General features: G+C 45.8%; 1 protein-coding gene across 1 annotated transcript in view; it reads right to left on the bottom strand.

Annotated features, from left to right (window-relative positions):
• CACNA2D3 (calcium voltage-gated channel auxiliary subunit alpha2delta 3) overlaps positions 1 to 19163 on the bottom strand; it is a 696258-nt gene that overhangs the window by 533168 nt on the left and 143927 nt on the right. Inside the window, exon 3 of the mRNA XM_040994648.1 lies at positions 5809 to 5925. Within this exon, the coding sequence (XP_040850582.1) occupies positions 5809 to 5925 (117 nt within the window). The remainder of the gene's footprint in view (positions 1 to 5808; positions 5926 to 19163) is intronic.

Here is a 19163-nt window from a genome sequence, read left to right as displayed (position 1 = left end):
GCCTGCTGATACGGACGAGTGTTTAAGGCAGAATGCCTGTCTGGTCCCTACAGGCGCTAATCCCTGCTGCGGCACATGGTTCGGGTGGAGAACAGGCCTTCCTTGGGTGCACACTACTCTTCACACCTCGGGGCAAACATTTACATAAAGCCATAGATGTGCTTTATAGCTACACATACGTGGGAACAGTTAGAAAACAGGGAGAGAGCCTCTTTCATCGTCCCCTCCAGCCTTTGGGAAGACTGGCGTAAATCTCTTCTGCGACGGGGGAGAAGAAAAATCCATTTTTCTGAGAAGGTAAATGTTTATTAAATGCAAATACCGATATTCGTTACCTAGGAAAACCGTCTTGCTGCGTGTGGAATTTCTCGATAAAAAGCTTTCAGGTCCCAGGTTTCTCCAGATAAACCCTTACTGGTGAACTGATGCGTGAATGCACTGAAATTGAATTACTGTACAACAGCAATTACTTTCCACAGCGCAGCTATAATGGGAATCAGTTCCACAATGAACAGCAGGTAGCTACAGGAAGGGGGAAGAAACTTAATATAAAATCTCGCTTCTTTTTAGCGTTCCCCAAGAAGTAGGAGCACTCATGTTTAAGCAAGAACGCTCTATTTTCAAGTGCCCGATTTATCATTTTATCATTGTAAATCAGAAAATAAGTGAGACAGGATTAAGTTTATTTACAGGGAAGAGCTCCAGAGTGTTTTTGAAATTTATTAAGTATCTTCTCCATGGCGAGAAGACTCAGAGGGCTCACCCGGTGAGTTCAACTGCTACTTCCTCTTTCTGTCTTCCCAGTCCCTGCTGAACCCAGTTCCTGCTGAAGGTCAGTCTTTCATAATTCAGTTTTGGGGAAAATGATTCTAAAGAGCAAACAAAATATTTACCTGCTTTGCTTGACAGGCTACCAAAAGAATGCTAGCCTGCCTTGCTCCCCTAGTCTCCTCTTCCTCTCTCTCTCTCTCTCTCTCTCTCTCTCTCTGACATTGGAAGTCCCACTGGTCAGTGTTTGCAGCTGACAGGAGAAAGAGCTCGGAGAAATTCTGAATGCCCACATCTGGGCCACCAAGGCAGTGCCACACAATGCCAAGGCAGATGCCACCACAAACAAAGTACCGTTAGGAAACCACTCTGGGGAAGATTCTTCTCAAGTGACCAGTTCTCCAGTCCTTGTCTTTTTCTGCTCCATCTACCTTGTTCAGGTAGGCCAAGGCGGGACCATACCACAATCACGCAATCGTGACTTACTCCCAGCTGGGTACAATCTATTCCATCGGTCTAGCCCATCAGCAGAGACCTGCACGGGTGAGTCACAACACTCCTCCGGCGATGTACTGGACTGTGCCTGCTCTCAATCCCTAAGAGCTGCAAGTCCTGTTTCCGCTGACGGGCAGGCTGTGCTGCCCTGGTGGCACTCAGATCTGAAAGGCAAAGGACAGGCTGGAGGCAGTCTGTCCTCAGCACCCAGACCACAGAAAGCAGCTTCTTTGCTTCCGCACTCCCTCAGATCAGTGTATTTTCAATGCTGGGCAACTACAGATCGAACGAAACTTGGTCAGATTTGCTTTCCATCCATATCCCAGATGAGTCCGGGCTTGTGACACTGACAAACAGCTCCAGGTGCCACTTAGGGGTGGCCCCAGGGGAGGCTACAGTGGGAAGAGGACAGATGGATTTCATTCTTTAAAACACCAACCTGGAAAATATGTTCCTTGAAATTTTAACGAACTTTGAATAGATTGCTAGCATTTTTGTCCACTCATAAACACGTAACACATTTATCGACGGCTCTGGAACGAGACTGGAGGATTTGACAGCATGCACATTTCTGAACAAAGAAGATGGGAGATGGTACCATGGGCTGTCTGTACAGAGAAGCAAGCAGCAATACTACCCATCAGGGTACTTAGAGAGCTTGCCCCTGAGCAGGGTTGAAAGAATTACTGAAGCCACCGAGGGCATCAAAAGGTGCCAAAAAATATTAGTGAAGAAATGGCACTGTAATGATGGCACCATTATGTTCACAGCAATTATTACAGCAAAGGTTATTTATAATTTCCTAATCACCCCTTCTCCTCCCTCCGCCACAAAAAAAGTTACATATAGCCCATTACCAACAGGATGACAGAGGTTATGTAATGGGCAGGCCACTTTAGGGTTCACATTTACTTCAGACAAAAATAGGACTCTCTGTGATAAGATAATTGCACAGTGGAGAGTAATTCAAATAGGAGAGGACTATGATAAAATCACTCTGATTCAACTAATCCCCGAGAAGAGTGATGAGAGAAAATGATGAAATCAAGCCAGAAGAGTCAGAAAAAGATTGACATTGTTTAACAGCCAGAAAACAGCTAGGCCACTGTGCTACCCCATGGTTTTTTTTTTTCTCCCTTCCTGGCACCAAGCAAACTCATCCTCACAGGAGAACAGTATTGTTACTGCAGTCTCCTAAACTGCTATGGACAGTCTCATAAATAGTTTAAGCACATCAATGGAAATTTGAATCACCACTGTTATTTGTAAGCCAGGTTTTTCATATGCATGTTTTCGAGTCTCCACCAATGGAACATTCACGCAGAAGAGCACTGGGTGCCAGGAAGGTACAAGGCAGGCACCATGACCACTGAGCTAACTCAACCTGCTTGGGTCCCAGGCCCCAAGACATACCAGCAATAAAGCCAAGAAGCCAAATCTAAAATGCTCCCTGACTAGTAGGTGGCATGGGAAAGAGATGTGCACATGTCCCAGTCTACCAGGGATGCTGTAAACAAGGACTCCACTTTCAACCCCAGGAACAGTCTCTGCTCTTCAAGCACTCACACATCCCACAGGCAAGCAGCACCTTTCCTGCCCGGAAGGAGCAAGGCATACCTCAGTCTCCAGACAAAATTGTGGCATGCTGCACAAAGCTTCTCCAAAGACTGGGGTAGAGAATGGGAGTTAACCTCATGCTGAAGGCACCTGCGTAACAGAAGTTCCCAAGTTCAACTCCCAGCTCTGGCTCTGCCTCCAGCTTCCTGCCAATGTAGACCCTGAACGCAGTGAAGGAAAACTCAGGTAGTTGGGTCCTGGCTAACTATATCAAAGATCTACATGGCAGCTCTCGGCTTCAGACTCGTCCAATCGGAGCTGCTGAAGGCATCTGGGGAGACAATCTGTGAATAAGAGCTCTTTGCCTCTTTGTCACTCAACAAATATGATTTTAAAAATTAACAGGCCCAATGTGGCAACCTACTGGCTAGAGTCCTTGCCTTATATCCACTGAGATTCCACATGGGCACTGCTCTACTTTCCATCCAACTCTTTGCTTGTGGCCTGGAAAAGCAGTAGAGGATGGCCTAAAACCTTAAGACTCTGCACTCACAGGGAAGACCCAGAAGAAGCTCCTAGCTCATGGCATCAGAATGGCTCAGCTCCAGCCACTGCAACCAAGTGGGGAGTGAAGCAGCAGACAGAAGATCTTTCTGTCTCTCCTCTCTCTGTATCTGCCTTTCCACAAAAATAATAAATCTTAAAAAAAAAAAAGTTAAGTAACATACACACACAGGGAGTCTCCTGAACCAACAGTAATGGCAAATGTTTACTGATTGCTTACTACTTGAAATGGACTCTGATAAGCTCTTGACACAGACACAAAGGCCTTCAATGCTGACCACCTGGCTGCAAAAGCAAGCTCTGCTGAGCCCTTCCTGTGTGATTTGGGACAATGATCATCCTGCCAAGCCTGTCTGTTCACCTCCTAAAAGACAATAGGAGCTGATTCTGGTGCCGATACCTAATAAGCCTAACAGACTGATTCAGGGCCCCAAAAACCTCTTTCAGATTTGGGGTTCACACAAGGGAATAGCAAGGTACACCCTGAATGTTGAGGGTCTGGAGATGGTGAAGAAGGCACACATGGGACCCACAAGTCCACCTCACTCCCGTAGGAGCTGGGAGAAAGGGCTGCCCTTCCTCCTCTCAGTCTTCCCATGAGTAAAACAGGCATGGTAGTGCAACCTCCATCAGGAGGCTATCACTAGGGTAAGCAAGTACAAATGTCCTTGAAAACATTTGTGGAAAATGTAATTAAAAGTTAGTATGAACTTGGGGCAAAAAAAGAAAAAAAAAGAAATTCTGAGGGGCAGGTGCCATGACATACTAGGCTAAACTTCCACCTACAGGGCCAGCATCCCATACAGGTTCTAGTTGATTGGAATCCCAGCTGCTCCACTTCCCATCCAGCTCCCTGCCGATGGCCTGGAGAAGCAAAAAGAAATGGCTCATGTCCTTGGGCCTCTGCACTCATGGTGGAGACCCTGAGGGAGCTCCAGGATCCTGGCTTCAGACCAGCCCGCCTTTGGCTTTTCAAATAAAAATAGATAAGCTATAAAAAAAATCCTGAAATCCACACACAGCTTTTTTGGGGTACTTTCTGAAGACCCTTCAGATATAAAAACCTTAAAGCAGTCCCTGCAGTAGGTGCTCAGCGGTTGATCTATTATTAATAAATAAGAAGACTCTACTACATTATGCATATCAAAGCCTGGAAACAACCTAAACATCCAAATATATAAGAACAATTCAATCAATTATGCCACCCTCTTAGACTGCAAGGTTATAGAGCCATTTAAGAAAACCACAAAACACAGTGACACCAGAAAAATGTGCACACTGAAGGGAAGCCATGCATAAAAAGTGAAGAGGTGACGCGATGACAAACTTAAAAACGGAACAATGCCCCTGAGCACTGCAATAAGAAAGCCAGAAGAAGATCTGAAGGGAAGAAACAGCTGAGAACACACGCCATGGTTTCTTGTCAGGTAGAAGAACTTTTAGGTGACCAGTTTTTTTTTTTTTTGCTTCTTATTTTAATTAATTTTTTTCTCTCTGCTTGCTGGTTTTCAATATATTCTAAAGGCTCCTCTGAAGCAGTATTCATTTTGTAAACAGAAATGTGACACTCTGAAGAAGCTATCCAGCCATGCACACGTCCAGGAACGTCGAGGCATGCGCACACACCAACAGCGCCATGCAGCTTCCAGGACTGGCTGCCAGGGCATCACCTTTTTTTTGTAGTGGCCAGAGGTGCATTTTATCATCCAAGGTACTTCAGAGTTTCCACCAAGACATCTCATCTCATAGAATGCAAAACCATAGCCTCGGCAACAGCTTCCATTCACTGAGCATGATTTATGGGCCAGGCTCTGTTCAGACGGCAAGTAGGTCCCATAAGCCTGTGCTCATACAGCATTAAGGAGGGGTACCACGGCATTCACAAGCCCTAAATGTAAGACATGCTGTTAAACAGACGAGAAGGAATAAAAGTGGCATCCATCTTGGAAATCAAACACGGCAATTGCAGCCATCCGGCTGATTTTACAGAATTTCAGGGATCTATCATGGGTTCAGGATTATCATCCCAGTCATGTTCCAGTAAAGATAAGGATAAATTTGCAGTTTCTCCAGACACGATCAACCCCACTGAACTCTTTCCAGTCCACATTTTGATGAGCCACGTGGACGTTTTTGTTTTTGTAATCATTTAGAATTAATCTGCCACGTGTCTTTGTGTGATTTTTGGCAATCTGTGAGTGCATCACACAATCAGAGGTTGAGCCACGAGAGCCATCAACAATTAGTGGCACCTCTGCTGCAGGCACTCGATTCTAAGGAAGCATCTAGGGCAGTCGTCAACCTGTTTTTATTAACCAGACTGGAGAATGAAAAGCATCTACAAAACGGCCAGCTGCCTCGTGTGAGTCGGGTCCATCCACGCCAGCCCCACCGAGGCCGCCTCGGTGTCCCCTGGGCACTCACCCGCACGGCCTCTGACTTCTTGTGAAACATCTCTTCCATGTTCTTGGCAAGCTTCTTCACCAGCTGCAGCCCGTCGATCTCCTCTATGGCCACATCTTTCTCATACTCCTTGTATTTCTGTAAGAAAGAATGGCCGCGTTAGAGTGTTAGAGGCACACACGGCCAAGCAACACTGTCATTTCCAGGCAAGTCTACCAACCAACAAGGAAGAAGTACAAATAAAAGTGTAAGATGTTTCTGGTGGACTGCAGGGAGTGGGAAGGGGGATATTGAATTACATTTCAAAACCGTCGAACCAAGCATAGAAAGAAAATGTGCAAAACGGCTTGGCTCTTGGAAGTTTAACCAGCACCCAGAAAAGAGAAAAACCTTCAGCCAATCAAATTCTTTTTAATCGGTGAATCTACATGGAACTGATTTGACCCACATGAAAATTCTCAAGTAAGAGAATTCTCAACATGCTCTCCAAAAATTCCTGTGGGGTCCCAGAGACTCAGGGTTCCTCAATTTCTCCTTTATCCCAAGAGCACAGTTCTGTGAAGCCAGACCTCCATAATAGAGTCGAACAAATCACAACATATTGAACACAAAATGAGAAATTTTGTGTCCTCTGTTGGGTCAAATAGCAAAGTGATCCTAAAGGAAAAAAGAAACACTCAGTTTTTTTTTTTGGTGATTTTAAAATTTCAGTATGCAATGAGTTTTTATCTTTTAAATTAGTTACCTTTTCAACGTATTGGTTTTAATCTCTAAAGTTGCAAATATCAACATATACAACTCATACCTATATACAACCCAGGGACACTCTTGGGACGGGCATGGGGGACTTTGAGCTTTGATATATATTACAGTATAAAGGGGATCCTCAAAATAAAAAGTTAGTTTATCTGAAGACTTAATTAGATTCCTACTGGAAACAAATGCTTGCAAATAGTACTTTGCAAAGTAGAGTCCTAAGTACCTGCGACCATGAATGTGTTTGTTTCGTTTTCATTTTGTGACACAGTTTCATAGGCTCTGGGATTCCCCTAACCCCTCCCCATGCCCTCCTCCATGGTGGATTCCTCCACACTGTTGTAGCAGTACAATTCATATTCAGTCATGATTCCTTCATTGTGTGCATGTACCATGCACAGAGTCCGTCATCTTATTGTCCAGATAAGTTCAACAGTTTCATTGGGAGACCATCTCTGGTCTGACAGTAGAACTGGCAGAATATCATCCCCTCCAATGAAAAGCCACAACACAACATCAACAACAATTTACAACATTATGGAGTTAATGGGAATGATATTGAGTGATCAATACGTTAGAAAAATGCAAGTTCTTAACCTCATCCTGTGACTACTTCATTGACATTTCAAGTTTAGCTTATACACAACCGGCTGCTATACACCTTAAAATGGCTATAGGGTATTATTCAGCTGTCTCGTGTCTATTTTCATTTTTATATTTAGCAGCTTATAGTATTGAAGCATGATTTTTGTTGAACTTGGCAAATTTTAGGATAGTCCAAACAGGCTTATAACTCTAACAAGGCATATGTTAACGATTGGGGCGCGCAACAGTTTTAGGAGTGGGAATGTGTTCTATGTTATAAAGTTATCAAAGGCTGGGAACAAAAAGCACAAGTAGTCACTTGATTAATCTCACTTCTGGGAAAACTGAACAAGTGGCCTTTCACCCCCAGTTCCTACATAAGACCAGCAAGGGATTCCTTAGCTCCTGGCTCTAAAGACCAGAGGAGTCTTTTTTTGGTGGGGGTGGTGGATCATTTGTGAAGTAGAAAAAAAAAAAACATAAATAACTTAGGAGTGGCAGGGTAGTGTGTGTGACAAAAATGTACCCTTTTTTCCCTGGTTTTACCTTCAGAATTGCAAATCAGTTCTGTTTTTCCTCGCCCCAGGGAGGGTGTGTGTGTGTGTGTGTGTGTGTGTGTGTGCGCATTGCACACAAATTCCTTCCTTTCCAGCTCAGATCTCCTTTGAGACAATCACAGTGGACATTCTGAAAGAATATAATGATTTGAGGCCAGAAAGAAGGATTGCAAGGAAAGGAATACACATACAGAGAGAAATTCTGGGGTCCTAAAACCACGAGGAAAGCTCTACAGCCAGGGCTAAAGCTGAGCCCTGGCCCCACACTCCATGCACGGCAAGGTCCCTTCTCACAGGTACCAGGATGTAGGGAAAGCCAGAGAACCCAAGGCCCACCACTGGACACTAGCAGAGCAAGGGGACGTTGAAGGGACCCTTAGACTGACACTCTCACGTGAGCATGAAGTCAAGGATCTGCAAGCTCTCAGAAGACATTTCCCAAGCATGATTTGAATCAAGACAGATATATGACGCATTATTTATCAGATATTCTGAGCATCACAGCATACCCAAAGTTCATGGTAGTAGACCATGAGCTGCAGTTTCACGGCCCTACACCTCCCATCAGAATCCTCTAGGTTTGTCTGGAGGACTATGCTCTTGGCATCTCAATTGGAAACACATTGTTCTTTTTTCTAGCTATATGTCCTCCCAAGCAAGGCTGCCCTGGTAGCCCAATCCTCACCCCAACCCCAGGGAACACAGTCTCATCTCTCGGGGCGTGGTAGCTTATAGAACACTGGAGGTAAGAACCCACAGTCTGCATACTAGTTCACTGCAGACACTCTGGAACAAGCCTGCTACAGATCAATTCCAATTTTACAATGTAAGGAAGATGCAAGGGAGAAAGTAGCCACATTGTCCCATGGAGTAGTAAATATAACTTTCCCAGCCCATAGGAAGTTGAATGGATTGGTCAGAATGTAGGACCCAGACCAGCCCAATCCTGGCTCAAGCTAATAACGTCCTCTGGCACCTAAATACATCTTCAGTGACAACTGCTGGAAATTACCTGAGGGGCAATGCAAGCCAATATCTTTGGAGCCAAAAATCTGGGGTCAAGAGTGGGTGATATGTTGCGGGGTGGGAGGAAGAGGGTCTGTGCTGTCTGCCAGATGTGCTCCAAATGCCAAGAACAGAGGCCAGATTATACCCAAGGTTGATTCACCACCACAAATACAATGTTGGAGGAGTAAAAGAAAACAACTCAAGACCTGGTGTAGTAGCCCAGTGGCTGAAGTCCTCACCTTGCGTGTGCCAGGATCCCACATGGGCACTGATTCATATCCCAGCATCCCTGCTTCCCATCCAGCTTCCTGCCTGTGGTCTGGGAAAGCAGTCGAGGACAGTCCAAAGCCTTGAGACCCTGCACCCACGTGGGAAACCCGGAAGAGATTCCTGGCTCCTGGTTTAGGATCTGCTCAGCTCTGGCCATTGCAGCCACTTGGGCGGGGCGGGGGTGAATCATCAGATGGAAGATCTCCCTTTGTCTCTCTTCCTCACTATATATCTGACTTTCCAATAAAAATAAAACAAATCTCAAAAGAAAGAAAGAAAACAACTCATGGCCACGTAATGTGGACAGTCAGTGAAGTCAATCTCTGTCTTCAGTAATCCTGCATTTCAAGCAGATCTAGATTAAGACAAAGCAATTCGCCATTCGCTCCCTGAATGTTCTGGCTTTTATATCAGGCCCCAGCTTTCTGGCCACACCTGCTACTTAAATGTATTGCTTGCCCGACTGACCTCTAGGAGGGAATTAATTCTTTTAATTCAGATCTTCCAGCAAGTTTTCAGTACTGTCTTCCCACATATTCTCTTCGGAATCTGCTCTGTGAAAAGGAGTCACAGGAATTATGGAATGGCATCAGTCCCCTGGGCCACTGGGCCAGCCGTGTACATGCAAGACAGCTAAGCCACTGACCGTGGGGCTCTCTGCCAAGGAAGGGGGTCCAACTCTTGGACCATCTTAACTGTTTCCTGCTCCTCCCTATCCTCGCTTCAATTCCTCAGGGCACCTGCCTGCAGGGCCTCTCGGCAAATGGGCCCAGGGTGCGCTGCTTTCTCACTCCCAGAACCAAAATCTCTCTGCTTTTGCCAACTGCAATAATGTCTGGTAGAATCAGATCTGCACCACAAAATACCTTACTTTTACCAGAAAGCATTTCACTTGGTCGTCAAAAGGTTTTGAAGAACAGAGAAACAACACAATGAAGGTCATTAATCAAAAGTCCTTAGCAGCTCAACTGTTCAAGACACCTACAGCAAGAAACTAAACAACATGACTACCAGCAATGGGAAAGACTGAGCTACAACAGCACAAGTGAATGCAACATGGCCACAGGTCCATTCCAAAGCATGCCAAAGAATGTAGCAACATGCAAATGTTATGGCATAGTGGCTTGAAATCACTAATGTGGACAAGAGTATTTAAGCTGTTAAAAGAACACTGCTTGGGACATCAACATCCAATTTGGGAGTGACTAGGTTCAAAGGTCACAGCTTTGACACAACTCAGTCCCACTGTTGCAGGCATCTGAGGAGTAAACCAGTAGAAGTCTCTCTCTCTCTTTCCTCCCCTCCCTTCCCAAATTTTTCAAATATATACATGAATCACTAATCAGCACACACACACATCCTGCAAGAAAGGAATCAAGGGAACTCCCAAAAGCTGATGGGAAAATACATACTATAGAAACAAACACATATTAGAACTGTCCAGTGCTAAAACACACATCTTTTCACCCCATTCTTCCCATGAGCTTTTAATAGGCTCTCCAGGTGTCACCCACAGCATTTGTGTAATTATAATCAGTATTTCTGTTGGTTCTTCAAACTACATGGATTCCTAATTTTTAAGACAATCACACTACTTCTGAAATCTAAAAATGTGAAAGTTGTAGTTGCATATGCAATAGAATTCGGGCACTAATAAACAGATTAGGAAAACTTGGTCCCCATGAGAATCTCTGCAGCTCAGTCACAGTTTTCATTAGCAAAGTCTACAGAAGTCAATAAAACCAGCCCTTTGTGTATCACAGGCCCAGCATGTCTGTGGGAGTATTTAACATATTAATCTGTCTAATCCTTAAACTACCCTGAGAGGCAGACTGGATCCCCCACGTTGCAGGTGGGGAGCTGAGGCAAAGGAACAGTTGGGGCCTGGGAGTATGAGAGGGCTTTAAAAAAACTCACCAGACTTCTAGAACTTGGTGAGCAGGAGTTGGAGCGTAGTGGTTTCATTATTTCACACACTTGTTTCGGAGGGCCCACGTCCCTATCATCAAAACACCTGTCCCATGGGTTTTATGGCCAACAGTGGCTGAGATTCCACAGTCAAGCAAACAAAAACCATAGACAGTATCTGCTAACAAGGGTGGCAGCTGTTCACAGAGCTACACACCAAGAGGACCAAAGCCACCCCAGGATACCCTAGATGTCCCACACACTGACTCTACCCCTTGACGCAGCCTTTGAGAGAGTCTGAAGCCTGGCCCCCTAAGAGCAAACACAGCTCTGGATAATAAAAACATCTGAAGAGTGACAGACCCACACAGGAGGCAGCCTGGAGCTTTCAGCAGGACTCTCTCCAAGGCTATCTGTAAGCTACAAAGCAGCTTTCCTTCTCCAAGGCACCTTTAGGCCAGGAGAAGGAGAGCAAACAAATAGGGCTCCACCCAATAGGGCTTTTTCTCTCCTAAAGCTTCAAGCATTGCTGTATTATAAAGGACTTCGGTTTCACATCATGACTGTATTATGAAGGGCTCTGGTTTCATGTAAAAGCAGTCATGCTTCACATGGGCAAAGGAGCCAGTAGAGTATTAGGAAGTCCCTGTAAACACTCAAAAGGAAGACCTACGATGAGGCTGTAGTACCAGATGACAGATTCCGGTCACTCTGCCCCCGAATGCTGTCTCGAGCATGCCCCTTTTTTCTTATTCTCAACACTGCAATCTGTGCCTCTGCTCTGCCATGCAAGCTTCTGAACATCAAGACAGTAAGCCACGTTTAAGGAAGCCTGAAATCTAATGGTCATAACATCCTGATGGGTAAGCCAGCAAAAATACAACATGACCATACTGGGGCTGACCAAAGCAGAGAGGGACTTCCATCCTGCTGGGCCCTCTTAGGTGGGAGGTGCAATAGCAGAGGCAATAGGTGATAGACAGACCTGGCAGAAGGGGCATTACATGGGAAGGTCCATACACATGCAACTGCCAGGACTCAAGGAACCGCCTGCTGATCCACTCCTCTGGAGCAAGAATGGCCAAGAAGGGCACTTGGGTGACAGCTGAGGCAGGCCAGTGATGTGAACACAGGAGTGATATGCTAAGGGTTAAGGGACTAGATCTCCCCCTGATTTGGGTAGAGGATGGAGATTAGGGGAAAGGCAACAACTAAAGTTGCTGGAGGGCTTAAGGGTAGGGAGTTATCAGAGAACAGACACTTGCTTCTGAAAAACTTCACTGTTTCAAATAAAAAGGAACATGGCCAACGTGGATGGAGACAAGAAGGTCAGAGGCTGGAGTGGCCAGGATTTGGGAGACAGCCACAACATAGGCCAGAAGAGCATCCTCCATTAAGCCTCCAAAAAGTCCAACAGTCAGAAGCAGTCATGGTTCTGGCAGGCAGACTGGGTCACTCCAAGGAAGACATTGATGTCGTCCTTCAGACCAAGAACAAGGACATCAGCCTGCAAGGTGCCTGTGGTCTCACTGAGGGGACTGAAGAACCGCAGATCGGTGCCACTCCAAATCCCAGTACCTCCTTGATTCATTCTCTTGTCATTCCTGCTGCCAAGGATTCCAATCAGTTATTGTTTTCATTTTCTGCACTGCCAGAACTGAGGTTCTTAAGGTAACAGATTCCAGCAAGGAGCCTAAGAAGGCAGAGGCTCTCCCTTCTGCAGGCTCCCAGCTTGATGCAGTCCGTAGTTACGCCCCAGCAAGGCAGCCTGTGGCCTTGGCAGCCTCACCACGGGTTCCCCGCTTGGCATCCCTGACACAAAAGGCAGACAAGCCCGAGAAACTTAGCATTCCCCCTCGTCACAAGGGAGCATCCGATGCTTCCGTTTCTTCAGTTAGTGGAATCAGCACTTGGCAAGAAATCCTGTGAAGCGCCACGGACATTTATCATTTGAGAAGGGAGACACAGAAATGCATTATTTCTGCAGCATCTATTTTGCCAGATCATTTCCCACAAACACCACAAAGAGAAAAGCACTACTTCACTGTCAGAACTCTTAATGCTGTTCATACATTTGGGTCATTTTTTCTTCCCTATATGATAACTGCATATCTACAAGTGAGTCACTTGGAACAGCCTCCAGAGAGGGGGGCTCAAGTCAAGTGACTTCTGTTCAATCACAATTAATTCGAGCTAAAACCAAGCAAGGAAGAGCAGCCCTGGGTGCACTTGTCTCCAGGGGACAAGCCTCCTGCAGACAATGGGTGCAGGAAGTATCATTAGCATTTGAACACAGTTTCTTAGCTGAACTGTCTCATCAAAACAGAAATTACAGCTCCCCATTGGCATAACTGAATCACTGCATGAGAGTTGACAGAAGGTTCAGGGGATGAAATGGCAAAGTGAAGATCTTTCTGTCCCAAAAAGCAAATCTGGGGAGTCTGCCTCCAAGCCCATGGCCTCAGGGCTTCTTCAGCCCTCTCCCAAAATTCCAGCACTTTTTCTACTGTCCCATGACCCAGATCCCCTGACAAGCCAGCAAAGCAATCTATAGTCAGTGCAGGTGCCGCACCCTACCCACCCACCAGGTGGGTTTCCAAGTAAGAGCAGAAGATGTTTTGTTTCTCTTAATGTTCAACGTTCTTTGTTTCAGTCTGCTGAGCTCTCAAACACTCACAGTGCAAGAAATGAATTCACTAAACCAATTGTGTAAGTAAGGATCTCATCACCAACAAAAAACCTTACACTGAAAGTGCTGCTGTTTTTGTCCATCCAATAGATACAGAGCACCCACCACATGCCAGGCTACGGTGGAGTGGGAGAGCATGCTGGCAAATGCACATGGCTTCCAAGGTGGCCTTATTTCTGGCTTTTTTTTTTAAGTAATAAAGAAGCTGGGGTGGAGCTGCATGAACCATCATCATCTAACTCCTCCCCATTCCACCCAGCTGTTCTGCGTGTCTCCTCCAGAGGGGACATCTGTCTATACTGCAGGTGTGTTGCTTCATGGATGGGGGGACAATGGGAGGGAAAGGAAAGGGTGGTCTCTAGAAAAGGATTATGAGCTGTCCTTCTCCAAGGAAGAATGCTGCAGAGAGGCAGTGACTCCGTCTGCTCTATGTTATTCCTAGTGAAGACAGCTGAGCATGATGGGCTGGGTGGGAAAGAAACGGTATCAGTTCTATTTCAATGTTACTAATCTGGAGCCAGAAAGTAGCTCCAAATTCACTTAGAGTTAATGATCAACAAGTCAGAGGCACCACCAATGTGTACTTGGTAGGCCATCTATGATCGGGGACTCCCCAGGCTGATGTACCAATTTCAAGGACTACTGACACAACTTTCCCGCTGTGTGGCAAAGTGCCAACCTCCACTATACTCCTTTGCTTTGGTGAAGTGGATGATACCAAGTGGATGATACACTCCTCCTGGGAGGATCAAATGAGGTGAAATGTGTAAAAAAAAAATCCACCAGAATGTTGGACACAAAATCAAGTACTCAAACCATGACAGTGGTAAGTCAGCAGAGGTCATCATAAACCCCAATATTTATTCCCACAGTTTTGAAAGAGGTTATTTTCTTGCCTCAACAACAGGAAAAAAATTCTCAGTTAGGAGTCGAACTCTCAGGAGACCAGGATGGGCATTTAACGTAGTGATTAGGATGCCACTTCCCATACCAGACTCTAGAGATCAAGACCCGGCTCTGGGTCCTGCCTCCTGTCAGTGCACACTCCAGGAGACAGGGGTGTTAGTTTCTGCCACTCGTGTAGGAGAGCAGGAGTTCTTGGCTTCTCCGGCTTCTGTCCATATAGCCCAGGGTCATGGCACACATTTGAGGAGCGAACCAGTGGCTAGAAGCTTGGTCTTTTCCTCTCTCCCTCTACCAACTAAATGATAGACAATTTATGAAAACAGACCATCTAGTCCAAACTACGACTCTGTAGTGGCATTTTTCAGATCTACTCAAAAGATTCTCAGGGTTCTCCAGCAGCAGCTCTTTGGCAAGGGCCCCTCGCTAGGAGAAATTGGGTGCCAGAGCCTGAATGGCGGGGTGGGGGAGGATATGACAGCTTTCTGATCTGTTACTCAAGCTGCTGCAACAGAAACCAATCATCTACAATTTGGGGAACCTCCTTATAGGCAGCATCATTTTCTTATTATGACATAAATGTACTTAGCATTCCTCTCAACTCAATTATTGCGTGCAGAAGTGTCACTTCAACACACAACACTTCAGAGCAATTATGTTTCCAAGTAAATATACTTCCAAATGCTCTAAGCAGACATGAGGAGCAGTTCTTCTCACCGCAACAGCAACAAAACCAGCCGACTTCACAGCGCTCAGAAGAAGAGCATTTCCCTACTTGTAAATGGAAATCACTAAACAGGGCAAACAATGCTGTTACACACAGGTATGCCAGTCAAGTATCCCCGAGGTCAAAATACACCCAAACTGCTAACGCTGTGCTCTTCTTTAAGTCTGGGGAAAATTATTGAGGGATGTAATTGTTCTCTGTCAAGGCCACTAGAACAAGAGAGACACTTTGCATCAGAGTAAGAGGCCCTGCTTAGGGATGACAGAGAGAGGGGAAGGACAGAAGAATGAAACACCACCCCAAGAGCAACCAACACAGAGGGAGGACCCTCCCCTGCCCCCATCTGGCTCCAGGTTCTACACTTCTGGAGCGAAGGTGAATTCAGAGCAACACACAGAGGCAGCACCTGTTCTGCAGGACAAGCAGCAGCGGCGAGGACAGTGGAAGGTGGCAGAGTCTCTTAGCATGTTTTTAAGACCATCCAGCAAGAGGGGAAAAGGTGTGTGTCTCCAGTGACTTCCAAAGGAGTCTTCTGGTACTGTTAGCCCCTGGCTGGCTGTCCACAATGCCCTGCTGAGTCACCAGGATCCAGAGGACTGCTCCTGGGCAGGCAGCTCTGTCACAGGTGCCTTCTGACACATTTCCACGACCGTCCTCTGACCAAATCCTGTATTAAAATAATTTCTGGGCCCGCCACAGTAGCCTACTGGCTGAAGTCAAGTCCCTGGCTGCTCCATTTCCCTTTCAGCTCTCCGGGAAAGCAGTGGAAGATGGCCCAAAGCCTTGGGACTCTGCACCTGCATGGAAGATCTGGAAGAAGCTCCGGGCTACTGGATTTGGATCTGCGCAGCTCTGATCACTGTGGACACTTAGGGAGTGAATCAGCAGAAGGAAAAACTTTTTTTTTTCTGTCTCTCCTTCTCTCTGTAAATCTAATTTGCCAACAAAAATAAATAAAGTGGGGCCACCAGGATTAGAACCAGTGCCTATATAGGATCCCGGCACATTCAAGGCAAGGACTTTAGCCACTAGGCTATTGAGCCTGGCCCAATAAATCTTAAAAAAAAATGATCATTTCTCCTCTTTCCGTTTTACTGCTAACACTCTTTTCTCTTGATCTTGACAAGTCATACGCTTTTACTGCTTCACGTAGTCGATAAGTAACCACTGATACATTTGAGGTCTGAGATGGTAAGCCTGTGTGACATTTCTGTTTCACATAAGGGAAATTAAGTCAGAAGCAAGCTAGTTGACCAGCTGTGGTGGTAGCATATATGTACAGGGTTTAAATCTGCCGAATTCATCTGTCCACTGAGCAAAATCCAATGGTCTCAGTCCTTCTACAACACTGATTCTCTGGGTATTTTCTTGATCTGAAAGGAGACTCGGTATGCTACAGCTATTCCCTCACCACCCCCACCAGTCCAAGCAGCAAGTCCAGGTCCGTGAGTGTATGAGAAGAAAAGTCTCCTTGCACACATCTTTGAGTGTCTTTTATGTACATCAACAAATCCAACTACACTTGAAATGCAAATAAGAAAATGTTCTTTTCAAAGCCTGCACTACTCAATACAGACTGACTTCTGTAGTCTACTTTTCCCAAACACATTTTTCTGATGTTCCAGATGAAAATAATTCATCTTTCCAGCTCCTGCAGATCAGAGGAAGCGGCAATAATTTATGATGAATGACAGCTGCCCGCAGTTACTGAGCACTCACTTCCTGTCAGGCAAATGGCAATTGTCCTGTTTCACAGTGTAGAGCACTCAGGCAACTCACTCAAGGTTACAACAGCACTTGCAAGTTGCTTACTAGTTAACAGTACAATGGCTATTGTGTACACACACACACACACACCACCTCAGTGGCTTTACGCAATAGAGGTTTATTTCTTGTCCATGTAACCAACCCACAAACGGGGTCTTTATCATCAGAGAGCCTTCCACACATTGACTCAGGGACCTACTGCTCCCCCGTGTGGCTCTCCTCTCCTCTTGGGCCTTGGGGTTTTTTGCGTTCAGCCCCAAAAAGCAGGAAAACACACAGGAAAGATAAGCATGCATCTACATTCCATAACCGGAAGTGATATTCAGCTCCATGTCCACTCCACTGGCAGACCCTGAATGAACCACCTCTAGGTTAAGACAACGCAAAAGCAATGGGAGCAAATGGATTCTCCCATTTGAACCCAGACCTTCTTACTGCACAGAGGTCTTGCTCTTCAATCTGGACATGTCAGTAAAGAAATTGGTCAGCCACAGCTCAGTGAAGCTGTGAAGGATCTGGTTACTCCTCGGCTGGGAGCAATCTGCAAGATGGATACTTGAGAGCTGGCACAATCAAGTCACAATCTACTGAAATGATAATGTGGCCCAAATACTTGTATGCATAATGATGGTCAGACTTCAGTGTTAAAGGCCAAGACACTGGGATATAGAAAGAAATGCCTTATAAACAATTCTTATACCTTGTATCTGATTTCCTTAATCCCAGTTCAAATAAAACTGCTATTTGAATAACATCAACGACATTCTGCACGATATTTAGTTGCCCAGGCCCTACAAAAGTTAATTGGCTTAACTAAAGTCTTCTTAATTCTGTATCCCAGATGTCCTGGAAATCGAAGACAATCAATGAATGAGTCTGCAGGACCCGTAACCAGCTTAGAGCTAATACTATTTGCAACTGCTCAAATGGTTTCTGTAGTTACAGAGCCCAAAGCTGGAATGAGTGTTAGCACCCTGCAAGTAAATGGACCTTTAACTCCATCAGCTCCAAACTGCACACAGAGACTTGGGTGGATGGCAGAGCTGGATCCTAGCTTTTCACTGAGGGTCACGAAGAATCCTGAAGGACAGATAACAGTGGATGAGTCATCAGCTTGCCTTCTCTCCTGTGGAATGCAAGAGAAGATAACCAACTCTCCCATCTCATGCTGTACTAAGGTTGGGGATTTACACATAGGCTAACATCATAGGCAAGAAAAAGGTTATAGGGCATCAGTCACTTTCATGCAAATATCTCCCTTGCCTTACATTTTCCCAGAGATTCTCTTGAGCTTAAAGGAGGTAATGCTACAACTGGAAATACTATGCACAGCAACAACATGCAAGCCTCCTCTCCACTGAGGTGCAAAATACCATCATCTGAATCCCTCTAGAAATGCAGGCATCGCCAAAGTGATTCCCTGACATACTTTGGTAAAGTTAGCATATCAATATCTAAATCATGCAAGATGAAATGATCCATTTCAGAATCTACCAGCTCGAAGGCCTCCAGAGGGCAGACTGGCCACATTAAGTGAGAGAACTGAGCCAGTGTGGAGTCTGACACACAGCACACCTTCTCTTCCACCCTAGGCTATCAGCCACTTCTTGTCTCCCTCCAACCTTCACGCTGGGCAGCACCATGGTAATTCATACTTTCCTTTGTTCCGAGAAGTCAGAAATCTGTGCCTTTATCTGAGCTCTCCCACCAAGCTCATCTCTTAGAACTCTCCAGAACTCAAGTACAAAGTATTTCTAGACATCTGCCTCCTTATCCTTCTTCATGTGAGCTCCCCTCTCTCAAGCCAGTGACGTGGCAGGCAGTGTGGGAGGCATGCCTAGGCGTCTGCACAGCAGCCCTCCAAACAGGTACTGCTGGGATCTCAGGTGTTAGGCTCCCAGTGGATGCAGCCAGCCTGGGCCACGGTTAAGAAAGTACATACATGACTCTCAAGATAGGGGTATGTCTATGGTGGTTAGAATAACTAACATTTGGTACTGTGGCTGGTTGGTTTCCCCCGGGCACTTGGCCGTGCAGCCTTAGGGCCTTTGGGCCTTCGGCCACTACCGGGACCTGAACCGTGAGAATTGCGATCTGTGTTAACACTCTTCATCTGTGCCACTGAGACTCATCAGCAGCTGTCAGAATCCATCTCCATCCACCTGCTGGTTCACGAATTCATCTACATTGGCCTGTTCCTGACTTC

This window comes from Ochotona curzoniae, unplaced genomic scaffold (assembly GCF_017591425.1).
Source record: "Ochotona curzoniae isolate NIBS_2020 unplaced genomic scaffold, NIBS_Ocur_1.0 contig_908, whole genome shotgun sequence".
In the NCBI taxonomy this organism is placed as follows: domain Eukaryota; kingdom Metazoa; phylum Chordata; class Mammalia; order Lagomorpha; family Ochotonidae; genus Ochotona; species Ochotona curzoniae.
The sequence above is the reverse complement of the archived record's forward strand: the minus strand, read 5'-3'. Positions and strand labels throughout refer to the sequence as shown.